The sequence below is a fragment of the Sphaerodactylus townsendi genome, linkage group LG05 (genome assembly GCF_021028975.2).
Source record: "Sphaerodactylus townsendi isolate TG3544 linkage group LG05, MPM_Stown_v2.3, whole genome shotgun sequence".
Classification (NCBI taxonomy): Eukaryota; Metazoa; Chordata; class Lepidosauria; order Squamata; family Sphaerodactylidae; genus Sphaerodactylus; species Sphaerodactylus townsendi.
This window is the reverse complement of record NC_059429.1, coordinates 73,392,487-73,405,091: the sequence shown is the minus strand read 5'-3', so window position 1 is coordinate 73,405,091 and position 12,605 is coordinate 73,392,487. Positions and strand designations below refer to the sequence as shown.

At 44.2% G+C, this 12,605-nt stretch overlaps 1 protein-coding gene across 2 annotated transcripts in view; it reads right to left on the bottom strand.

Moving 5' to 3' along the window:
* PTCH2 (patched 2) overlaps positions 1–12,605 on the bottom strand; it is a 66,837-nt gene that overhangs the window by 28,532 nt on the left and 25,700 nt on the right. For both annotated transcript variants that reach the window (XM_048496948.1, XM_048496947.1), the window contains exons 3-5: positions 8,987–9,176; positions 8,598–8,667; positions 7,138–7,229 (exon numbers count right to left, since the gene is read on the bottom strand). In XM_048496948.1, coding sequence (XP_048352905.1) covers positions 7,138–7,229; positions 8,598–8,667; positions 8,987–9,176 — 352 coding nt within the window. The remainder of the gene's footprint in view (positions 1–7,137; positions 7,230–8,597; positions 8,668–8,986; positions 9,177–12,605) is intronic.

The following is a 12,605-nucleotide window of genomic DNA, read 5'->3' as shown; positions in this document are numbered from 1 at the left end:
CTGGACACATGCAAAGTCCGCAGGTAAATTCTTTTGCCTTACATGTATCACATTTAAATCAAGCCTCAGAATGTGTGAAGGGGAAACTTGAAGTGAAAGTCCTAAGAAGCTATGGCCAAGTTTTTTGAACATGATCCTTTCTGCTTTGCTGAATATAGTGTTGTTTTGTTTTTTAAAATCACCAAGTGTTTCATTTTTTCATTTGGATTTTCTTCTTTTTAAAAATGTACTCTCAGAGCAACTGGGTCCTATGTTTTGTAAAGTATGAAACTAAAGCTTAAGCATTTGTTTTTTAAATGCTTGTGTGTTGATAGGAAGACTATTCTTTTAAAAAAAAACAGGCTAGTAATTGTGTGAACCTGTTTGTAAGGCTGAACCTGGTCCCATCAATGGACACTATGCCGACACCATTCAATGTGGGCATTCAATCAGTTACGATTCACCTACAGAGAGGCAATGCAACCCCAGAAGGGGCACAGAAACCATTATCCAAGCATAATGTATTTGAGTATGTACAGGTCTGGCTGTTAATCATAATGCACAATCCCAGTTTGTGCTTCCCTTGCCCTTCTCTCTATACCAATCACAGAAGGGGAAATTACAGTGTACTGCCTCTTTCCACACATGCAGGTCTTGGCTGTTCTTATACTGACTCTATCAAGATGTTACCACAGCGGCATTAATTGCCCTGACTGGCTGCACAAGACTTATTTAGGGCTGGGAGGCCTCAGTGAAATGCTGGGATAGTTCTTCATTCCTTTTGTCCCCATGCATAACAGGATCAAGCACGCTGCTTTCATTTGGCATCTGGTTTGGAGTGCCAGCTCCCAGGGAACCAGACAGTGCCTCCTCCAGCAGGACTAGAATAGCATGTGTGTGCGCGTGTGTGCGAGAGAGAGAGAGAGAAAGAGAGAGAGAGAATGTGTGTGCGCACAAGTCTGAGGTCATGTACAGATAGGGGAGCATCATGGCATACCTCAGAATCAGTAGGAAATTTTTGATCAATTATCAAAGAGACGGAAGGAGTAGAGTGTCCACTGTAGACTTCCATGCAGACATATATGTGTGTTGCATGTATGTGTGTATGTGTGTGTGTGTACACACACATACAGGCATATACTTATGTTGTCGTGTACAATAAGGGGACTACTGTATTCAGCATATGTTACCTACTGTATTCAGCGTATGTTATCTGTTTGTCGTAGGTATTAACTTTATCTCACTATATTGTTATCTATGTAATTCCATCCTTTGACAATGTTAACATGTCATGTCTAATGTGCTTTTTTTGGGTTACTATAATCCTACTTGGTTTATCAGATTTTATTCTATTGACTGCACAGATTTATACTGTGTAATCTGCTCTGAATTTCAATGAGAAAGATGAACTATAAATAAATAAATTGAACATTTGCATTTGGGGGACAGATAATAAGCTCATTTTGAAGAAGGGTGGAAGAAGAGGCATTTTGCTCTTGCCTGAAAAAAGGATAGCCTTTCAAGATGCAATAGTCTCAATGGGCCGATGTGGAATAATGTACCTCAGGAAGGTCTCAGACTCACCTGTCATACTTGCAGATAACTATAGAGATGGTCCTACTCCTACAAATTCAACACCATGATCTATTCTACCCCTGGAGTTTTCCATCCCTACTCCCCCAAATGATTCAGTTCAAACTCTGTCTACCTCAATTACGAGACTGTAGATTCCACAGACCAGCTGACCACTAATAAAAAGTCCACCCTTTGCTCCTTTCCTAATTTTACTGACAATGACCTAAACTGTGAGAAAAAGCAGTAATCCAGTGGAACAGGCACTGGGGACAATGCGGGAAGATTCTGAGGAGTGGTTCAGCAAAGAGCTGAAACTGTTGCTTTTTCCAATCCCATTTTTAACCACAAAGATTTCCTGGATGGAGGAGAGGGTAGGAGGTATCCATTGCACAGACCACATCTTTCAAGACTGACTACTGGATTCCAAGAGAGACTGCAATTCCTGGCTTATAACTTTAAAAAATGTGATCTAGAATTAGTTGAGGGCACAATCAGAAAAGGGGAGAACTGGTTGCATTTGGTGACACATGGAAAATTAACCCTACCAATGTTTGTCAAAGGAAAGGTAGCAAGAATTGTTTCAAAGCCAATAAGGAACAACAGAAATTAGCCTAGTTTACTTGGTTTCTCAATTATTACTTCCAACTCCTAAAGCAGAATTGATTAATTAAAAAGTTTCAAATAAAAGTAACACCCATGAGTTTTAAAGTTCTCTGATCAATCCCCCATCTCCACCCAAGGTAAGATGTGCAAATTTTCCTCTTGGCCAGAGAAAGACTGACAGCTATGCCTGGATCCTCACCTGTTGGCAGGCGCAAAGGTTTTGATACATCTGAGGGCAAAAATGGCCAGAGAATATGTTCACACCCAGTATGCTATAGCTGTTTCTAACATTTTGCATCTTGTTCTCTGGGACTGAAAGGGTAGTTACAACCCAAACAAATATTTGCATTTTATTTTAGTAACCAGTTACTATCCAGCAATTGTTTTCTCCACTGACTTGCATAAGCTTCTTCCCAACAAGACTGGAGTCTCTTCTGAAAGGAAGTTCTTACCTACAAGCTTTAATGCTATAAACCACTTAGAATCAGTGGTGGGATTAAAATGATTTAACAACCGGTTCTGGTGGTGGAAACTCAAATAATTTAACAACTGATTGTTTACAAGCACCATTTTAACAACCAGTTCTGCCGAAGTGGTGCGAAACTACTGAATCCCACCACTGCTTAGAATATTCCCACTATTTGTCCCACCTGATTCCATTACTGATGCATTTGTCCACCTTTATTTTTTCGTTTACTGAGGGTAATATTTGTGTCTTGCTGACAACAGCAAGGAGAAAGGGAGGGAGGACTAGTGCTGGGGAAAACAGGACAAGAGACCTAGCAGCTGCAGCTTTCAGCACCCAGAGTATTTACAGGCTTAGGCAACCTTCTTTCCTTCCCAAGGAAGTAAAGAGTATTCCTTTACATCTCTCCACAGCGGGTGGGGCTGCAACAGTCCCCCTAAGAATCAACTTAAATTCTGAATGTCTGTGTATGTCATAGCTCAGTGCCAGGGAAAAGTTTGACAGGTATGATCCCCCACACATACAGTTAAAAAAAAATTAACAAGAGCATCTGTACTTGACTAACTACTGGCAACCTCATGCAGGTTGTACTTGACTAACTAACTGGCAACCTCTGTACTTGACTAACTGTACTTGACTAATTAACTGGCAACCTCATGCAGGTTGACTTGCCCATGTAGGCTCATTTCTGAGAAACAAGCGACTCTTTTTCTTGGTCTCTGTCCATTAGGTCAGTGATGGCGAACCTTTTCGAGACCAAGTGCCCAAATTGCAACCCAAAACCCACTTATATATCGCAAAGTGCCAACACGGCAATTTAACCTGAATACTGAGGTTTTAGTTTAGAAAAAACAGTTGGCTCCAAGGCGTGCGTTACTCAGGAATAAGCTTGGTGGGAGTCGGTGGCTTTGCTTTGAAGCAACCATGCAACTCTTCCAACGGGTGAATCACAGCCCTAGGAGGGTTTACTCAGAAGCAAGCCCCATTGCCAGCAACCGAGCTTACTCCCAGGTAAAGGATCGTGCTTTAGTTCTTCGCATAAAAATCAATGGGGTTTAATAGCGCTTAACAGGGTTACCTACACTGCTTCCCCAAAACTAGGTCTTAGGTTTAATGCTAATAATCGAGCCCAGCGGCCCAGGCCAGCCTAGATATGGGGGGGAGGGGCACTCTGCGCGTGCCCACAGGGAGGGCTCTGAGTGCCATCTCTGGCATCCGTGCCATAGGTTCGCCACCACTGCATTAGGTTGTACTTAGGATATTATGATGCGTAGACCCTCAATGTTGTCAAACCCCTGGAAGCCTTGATGGGTAAAGTTTCCCCTTAAGACTCTGCTAGATGCACTTTTAAGGAGCAAATGAGCCTTCAGCGGGTTGTTTCCCACATAATGAATGGCATGAAGAATGGGTTTCCTTACTTTTTTCTTTTTTAAAGGGAAAGAAAAAAAAACCAAAATTCCCAAGATGAGGAAGGCTGTACCAGGCAGGCAGCAAAAGTCTTGTCATGCTTGGGGCAGAATCACCCCAATCATTCATGAAGCCCCAGGTCCCAAGAAGGTTCCTACTTGCCCGATTCCCACATTCCAAACAGCCCAGCTCCTGCTCCCAAAGAGAGCTTCTTTTATCTGCTGTTTCTTGCTTCACTGAGCCAAGTCGGGCCTTTTGTTTTTCCATAGATTGCTGCCCTTTGTTCTCCCAACTTTTCGCTCCCTTTGCATTAAAAGGAGGGAGGGGGAAGAGAGACCCTCAGCTGAACTGAAGCGGAAGCTGGACCTGGGGGACAGACTCCCCCATTCCAACCATTCACAAGCAAACTCTGGGATGTGTGTGAATTTTTTGTGGGATGGGATGCGGGATATAAGACCTTACAAATAAGCATGGAACCTAGAGGTAAGACAGAAAACAAAAGTGGCTTAAGTTTGTTTTGGGGGAGGCTCCAGAAAGTGCAAGAAAAACCTGACTTCCTTGCCAGCTGCCCTTGTTGCACAGGAACCTGAGTTGCTATGTAGAGTATGTTCTTGAAACCTCACACCTCATCTGTTTTAAAAAGAGAGGCTCTGGAAGCTAATGAGTGTGGGCTTCCTAATGTCACAAACTCTACACCCAATTTATTTCTTATTTTAAAACTCTTCTATGCTCGGGGGTAAAGGGGAAATCTCCCTGATTGTTCAATAAATTGCCTTGCACATAAACCCAGCAGCTATGTGTTGTAACTTTAGTGGGATGCAAGGGAGCTGTCCTGTTAAAAACTCACACCTTGGATTTCGGCAATTGCCGAGTTCAAGGGAAACCCAATTCTTTCTCTCCTAGCAACTTGATATTAAAATCCCTCTCTTTTTATTTTCACAAAATCCATTTTCTCCTCCCTCCATCACTGTCCCTTTTCTCTCAGCAGCAGGCTGAATAAAGCTACTATTCCATTTGTTAGACAACTTGGAGCTTTCAAAGTATCATTAGCATGAGAATACGTGGTGTTGCCGTTTGCTGACAAAGCATAAGTCTCCAGGGCCCCTTATGGACAAACACACTTGTAAACAGAAAGAATGCTGGCTATTGTTCCTAGCCTTCCCTCCCCCAGGGCCTCTGGAGGGGCTGGTCCCCACATCTTTACCCTCTCTCCCCGTCCATCCCCCATTTTGTACACCTTAATAGAAACATAATTACGAGGCAGCAGGAGCAACAAAACAAAGCAATTGGCCTAAAAGTAGAAACTTTGGGGAGGGGCAGATGAGGAGGGAAAGTGTTTTTCCTCTGATTTGGAAACAGGGCAGAAAGCAAAGACTGGGGCTGTGGACATTTCCCCAAATTCTATGGGGCAGGCTGGAGGATGCGACACTGTCATGCCACCCACGGCTTGCTGCAACTCTTCAGTTTGGCCTTGCAGAACGGAGGGAGGGGGCTGGACAACATACCTTTGGCTACATTTTGGAGGGATAGGGAGATGGGAGGTCTCAGGGACATGGTGGTGCTACCACTGCAGTTCTGGAGCAATGCTACCGCCTGCTTCCTCCTGTGCTGCACCAACCTTCTAAAAAAGATGCCAATTAAAAGCTTCTGCTCAAATACAGCGAGAGTCTTTGTCCTCATCGCTCTTACAAATGACCTTGAGGAAATTCAGTTTTTATCAGCCTTAGTTTCCCCATACACATAGTAACACTAAATGCATGCTGAATGTCCAGCAATGGGTAAAACATAACCTTGTCCAAAGGGGTGAAGAATCGAGACACTCAGTAAGTTCCTATTACTACCTGCACAGGAAAACATTTTGCCAAATGCTTTTTAAAACATGTCTCTTAGTAGGGGCCCACTTCCAACATCCTCAACTATAGTTTCTAACAGGAAGGACCTGCCCAGGTCAACCCAGCCTAACATGAGAGGTACATAGGTCAATCCAGCACTGACTTCATAGTGGAACAGAATTTTGGTATGGATGCTGGCAGCTCAATTGTGCAATCCAAAGGGGGAGGAGATAAAGTCACACTGGAAGCTGAAGAAGGTTGTGCTGGTGCCTGTGCCACCAGTGCCTTGCAAATTGGTACAGATGCCAGCCCCAAGGGATTTACCTCAGCACCAGCCACAAGGAACCCAAACCTGGAAGCTGGGCCCTGTGACAGCTGCCTGTCATTGCAAATCCCTGTGAGAGTGTGGAGGGGGGCATTCTGGGGCATTCAGCCTGGGAATGTCCCTTCCCAGTGACACAGACTTGAGCCACCAAAAACGGTGGCGTAAGTCATCTTTCACTATGGACTTGCCCAGGGGAGAAAGGACTTTCTCTTTCTCCCCCAGCGCCTGAGATGCTGATTGCCTCTTGGGAGGCAGGACAGCAGTACCATCATCCACAAACACTGCTCTACTCCTCCCCTTTGGGTTGGGCTGTTAAGAGATCACCAGTGTAACTGGACAGTTCACTTACTTTATTTCCCCAAGGCATAACCTTTAGCATGGTCTGAACTGCTTTCCACCTCCCAACATGCCCAATAATAGCAGCCAAGTTCAGGTATTTTTTTCCTTATTGAATGCTGCAAAATACTCAAAAGAGAGATCGAGAACATGAGCTATGAGCTCAAAATCCCAAATCAAATCTCAATTTATAAATGAACTCAGCATAAGACCTCAGGCAAGAACCTTTCTCTAAGCCTCAGCACTGCTCCCTTTAATGTGGGAAGAGCGCTACTGTCACACATGTTACATTTACGTTATACAGATTACTGCAATTACACATATGAATTGCTTTGGATTTGTGAGACACGTGCTATAATTACCACTATAACTACTTCACATTACGAGAGCCCCAAGAGATTGGGGTGGCAGTATTTCTGTTCAGTGGGAGAGAGATAGGAGGCAGCCAGTGGCTCCAGGTATCTCCAGTGGAACTGCACAGTGTTGTTGGAAAGCCAGTAATCCCCAATTTTTCTGCTGTCTATTTAAAACACAGACAACCTTTTAAAACAAGTTTTAATTCATAAGTCAATCATAACAGGGCAGAAAAATCTTCCAGAAAAGCAGGTACTCACGGGAGGTACGCAGAACCCCCTTGCAGCTTGGCCCCATCCCAGAAACAGTCCAATGGCGTTACGATAACACAGGGAAAGAGCTTCTCAATCATCTGGGGATGACAACGGAGAGTCATAAAGAAAAGCCACAAGTTCAAGTATGACAAGAAGGACCCTAGTCACTCTGAGGGGCCAGGGTGCCAGCTCCAGGAAAGTTATATGATTTGTTTCCATGTTTAATGTTTAAGATCTAGGGTTTAAGATCTAGGGTCATGTGAAAGAAACTCCAAGGGAGTATTTGCCTGGGGGATTTCAGTGGCTCTGAATAGTCCTGCATGAACTCACTTTCACAGTCCACCTAATGTAACCAGGGCTTTCCCTTGTTTGACCTGCTTAACCCCATATCTAATTTCACCACTGGTGTATCTTCTCTACAAGACCTGTCCTACTATAACTTGGTCTTAAAACAAACACATTTTACAGCTCCCTTTTCTCATCCTTGCAGTTGTTTGGAGTAGCAAATTGCTCTGGGATCCAAAAAACCAATATCTCCAATTCAAATTCCTTAGTTCAAACAGGAAAGGCCTGGGAACTCCATGCTGGCTAAATAAACTAATCCAGCCAATTGGATCCTGAGGGCCGAACTAGCAGTGGCAGCGCCTTGTGTGATTCTGCTATTTTAAAGACCAAAAAGGGTGATTTAAAACTGCTGTGTGGACCTGCAGAATGGCAAGACAAGAGTTCTTTCCCTTATCCTGTGCCTTTTAAAGTGCCAAATACTTTTAGGGTGAGGTGGTGTTTGGGCGTTTGAAAAGTGATGAGGATCAGGATTGGGCCCTCATAGCATTTTCAAATAACCCATTTTAGGCTTTAAAATGGCAGCATTGTCCCCATGTTGATCACAAGGACACAGTCCATGTCTAATTTGGCCCTGAGGGAACCAGCCTAATACAAGGAAGGATTTGCTTGCTGACTGAATAAAAGGTTTTTCCAGAACTCAGAGTCACTCTCCTGTTATCCCAGCATGCAGAGTGGAAAGTCAAGGGGCAGTTTCTGCTGCAAATGGGCAAAGATCAAATGAGTTTTCCTCTTCCTACACCCCCAGGACACAGCTAGAAAGAAAATAAGGCCTCAGAGTATTATCTTATCTCAACTAGGAAGGAATGACTGTTACCAGAATGAGAATTCTATCAAAAAGGAGTATGTCCACTCTACGCAGAAGCACTAAGAACTAAATACCTGGAAAGATACTTTGGGAAACTACTCCATTGTGACAGCATCCCTATTTTGAAAATTGCATCCTATCTCCATAGCAACCTGGATATCCTCTCCAGAGCCCACATATCCCACATATTTGACTCTCAAATGTTTATACCCCCAAAACCTGTTGGTCACTATGATGCTACTCAAATCTACCTCTCTCCCATGAATACCTGTGCATCCCGTTTTCTGAAGATGTATACATTCCCTTGGTGACTCACCCGTGCAATCATCCCATTCTCAATTATGGGGACTCCGGACTTGTAGCAGATTTTGTTGAGATCCCAAGATCTGAGAGAAAAAGCAAAAGTTATGAATATCAGAACTTTGCAGGAATCCCTGACGCAAGGTCTGTGTTAGTGAGAAGTATTAGGTAATACAAGATAGCTAAATGGAACCTCCATGTACCAGAGCAGCATATCTTGAATACCAGATGCTGGATTCAAAAAGTGAGGGAAGGATATCACCTTCATTCCATGCATGTGAGTGTCCAAAGAAACTTGGCTGACCACTGTTTGTAACAAAATTCTGGATTAGATAGTATAATCCAGCAAGGAAATCTCTATGTTATTAATACTGTACTTTAGCATAGGCTCCAATTTTTACTTACTTTCCATACAGTAAGACTTGCACTTTGCTGGCAGCCAAAGCAGCTTCGAGATGCATTCCTAAGGCCTCTGGATTCAGGATGTTTTCTCCTTCCTGTTTGGGAGTTTGTATGAGCATCTGGGATGTGTAAAGTGATTCTTCTCCTAGCTTCTCTTTTGTATATCGAAGCTCCTGGCTGACACGGCTGCCCTCTGTGGGGAGAGAAAAGGAGACTCTGGAGTTATTGTACCACTCATTTATCGTTGTCCCTTAAGATGGATACCTCATTTCATCACCAAGAGAGACACTAGAACTGGGTCTTCATATGATTGCATCATGCCTGTTAGTCAGCCTTTAACATGCATAAACTTTTCTTCACATTATAAAAGTGCTGAAAGGCTGTGTTTTCCCTCTATTTGAAGACTGAAGAGTGTACTGTTGTGTCTAACATGGATTAGTTATTTGTTCAATCCCAATACATACTTACACACAAGTAAGTCCTACTTTATTCGGTAGGGCTTACTTCCAAGTAAGTATGAACAAGATTTCAGCCTAACAAACTTGTATCCAATCAAATTTCTTTTAAAATTATTATTGTCTTATTCATATTAAAAAAATATAACAAAGGGTAAAACCAAAAACAAACAAAATTAGCAGGAAACATGGAAATATTCCTGGTACTAGATGGAGGCTGAAAAGTTGAGTGTTGATTGGCAAAACATATAAATGGTGAATTTCAAACAGCATGAAACAGCATGCACTTAATTGACTTTTTGTTAATCTAATTTGATGGGTTAATTTTGTCAGTACCATCTTTCAAAAACATATTACCCACTGAGGTCTCTTCTCTTCAAACCTTTCTACCCTCCCCAAATCTCCAGGAATTTCCCAACCTAGAGTTGGCAACCTTGTTACTCAGCAAACATATATGGCAGAGTGGTGATTCAAACCTGGGATTCTCTGATCCTAATGAAATACTCTAACCACCACTCCACTGTTCACATGGTTCCAATAATGGTTCATATTGGGTAACTATTGCACAAATCTTTTAAAAATATTAGTAAGCATGTAGTCCTGCTCTCTATTTGCAATGTCAAAATCTCTATGGCTCACTTTGCTTTTAAACTCAGAAACAGAAAATTAGGATATGAAAAGAAACGCCTCAGTCTAATAATTCTATTTCTCATTTGGTGTTCTCTCATTCTAGGAATTTCATTTAAAATTATCAGTGCTATCCTAAGCAAAGCTTTACCCTTGTAAGCCCATTGAAGTCAACGCTGACTTGTGCTTCTATTTTTTACTAAGAACTCAATGCTGACACTAACAATTTTATCTGTCTCCGACTTGTTATTTTGTGACATTTTAAAGTTCAAATTCTAATATTTTGTGGCTGCTGAAAAAGTTAAAAAAGCTGACTGACTGACAGATATACTTTTTGTTTCCACCCTGCTCTCTCCCAAGGAACAGCTGGGATGCCAATGAGGGCGGAGGCCATGCCAAAGAACACAGAGAGGAGACATACACTGTGCATCTGAAATGAGGAGTGTCAGGAGGGGAGCGTCACTTCAGAGGCTGAATCCAAACCATTGGGAGGCCAGGCACAGAAGTCATGCTGAGCTGTGCTGATCTTGACTAGGCCACCCAGGAGAGAAACCACACCAACAACCAGAATGTGAAGGAAGGGTGGGAAACATGCTCAGTCCAAACATCGAAACCACAGGCAAAAATGGCTCCCCAAAATTGGATGAGTCCTGCATCAGACAGACTTAAAACACACAGCCCAACTGCCAGGGGGCATGGCTTCATGCTGTAAGCTATCCAGGGCAGACAAGCCAGCAAGGCACACACAACCCAACCTGGCAAGTCAGAAAACCTTGATGGCATTTGCACCTATAGTGAGCCCCTCTGTCTAAACTAGAAAGTGACCCAAGGCTCTGTCCTCTCAGCAACCTTCTTGTGGCCTAGGTGGAATGATAGCGAGGTGGATGGCGGAGGCATTTATTTATGTATTAACAACCGTTGGAGCAGAAATGACAGTGCATACGCAAGTGTTGTGAAGAAAGGAAGGCAGAGGGAGATATTCCTTGTAATTAGGGTTAATTTGGAACAGGACAATCTGAAGCTTCAAAGGAGAATGAGGAAGCCTCAAATTCCAACACCCTAATTAACCAGGGAGCAACATGAAAAGACAAGGCAAAACGAGAGAGGCTGCCAAGAATGGTTTACGTGGGGAGCTCTCTTGTCTGGGGGTGGGGGGATTAAACAAGGTGCCCTTGCTCTGTATGCCACAGCTCTCCCCCCCTAAACTGTGCCTGCCCACCCCACCCTTCCCTTGCACTGAGAGGGAAGCATTGTTTGATGCAAAGCTGGAGGAGGGGACACTGGGATACAGGAGGTAGCAACAGTGAGCATGTTAATGAGGAGCCCTATGCAAATTCTTTTTTACTCCAATTAACAAAGGAAGCCCTCTCCTTTTTCATGCAAAAGGTTTTTCTCCCTCCTGATCAAACCCCCAATTGTACTGTTGCTTTGGCTTGAAGTGTTAGATTGGATTATCCCCCATTCCACCCCACATATACTGCACAAACATACACTCTAGTGATACCCTGCACCGTTCCCACAGACTTCCCAAGAGTGTTCAAATATCCTCATAAGGGCAGGGAGGGAAACACTGGGCCACAATGCTGGTGGAGTTTGGGGGGGGAATCTTTTTGGAGCTGCAGAGTTCCAAACTACTGCCAGATCAGATCTCAGGCACCTCCCCATCAATGGTCATTGGTACCATGTGGGGTCCCCCTGCATGGCCACATCCTGCTAGAAAAGTCAATGTTTCAGCCTGGATTCAGTTTCAGCCTGGATTCAGGCTGAAACTGAATCCAGCAAAGACGGAGATCCTCTGGCTGGGACGGGGGGGGGAGGTTGGGGATTTTCAGCCGCCGGTGTGGGAGGGGGCTATAGCACCAGCCCTCTGTCCATGAATCTGGGGGGTCCACCTGGATTTGTCTCTTTCTATGGAGACCAGGTGCCCATATATAACCCGGTCGCTGCTCTCACCATCTACGCCAGCCCCACGGCTGCTCCCTTCCCTTCCCAAGCTGACCTGGCCACTGTGGTCCATGCACCCTGTGGCTGCTGACTTATTGCAACTTCTACTGGCTCTCAAGGCCCGCTGATTCGAAATTAAAATGGTCCAAATGCAGCTACAAGGCCAGAGTGTTCACATTAGGTGCCAGGGGAGAACATATTACCCTGTAAGTTCACTGGGCTTGCACTGGTTACCAATTGGAATTCCGGAATCATTTTCAAGGTGTTGGTGTTAACCTTTAAGGCCCTATGCTGCCTGGGACCTCCGTAATTCGCGGAACCTGCCTCCACCATATGTCTCAATAGGCCTCTCATGCTCAGCAGAGGCCAACTTACTGGTGACTCCCAGCCTCGATGATAATGGGTTGGTCTCCACCTGGCCAGAGCTCCTTTACAGCTCTGGCCCCTGCCTGGTGGAACGCTTCTTCCATCAAAGGTCCTGGCCCCCGGGATCTTGCTGAGTTCCAAGTAGGCCTGTAAGACTGAGCACCCACCGGGCCTTTGGGGAGACCAGCGTTGGATAGGGGCCCCCTTCCTCCCTTCTTCCCTTTCCTCCC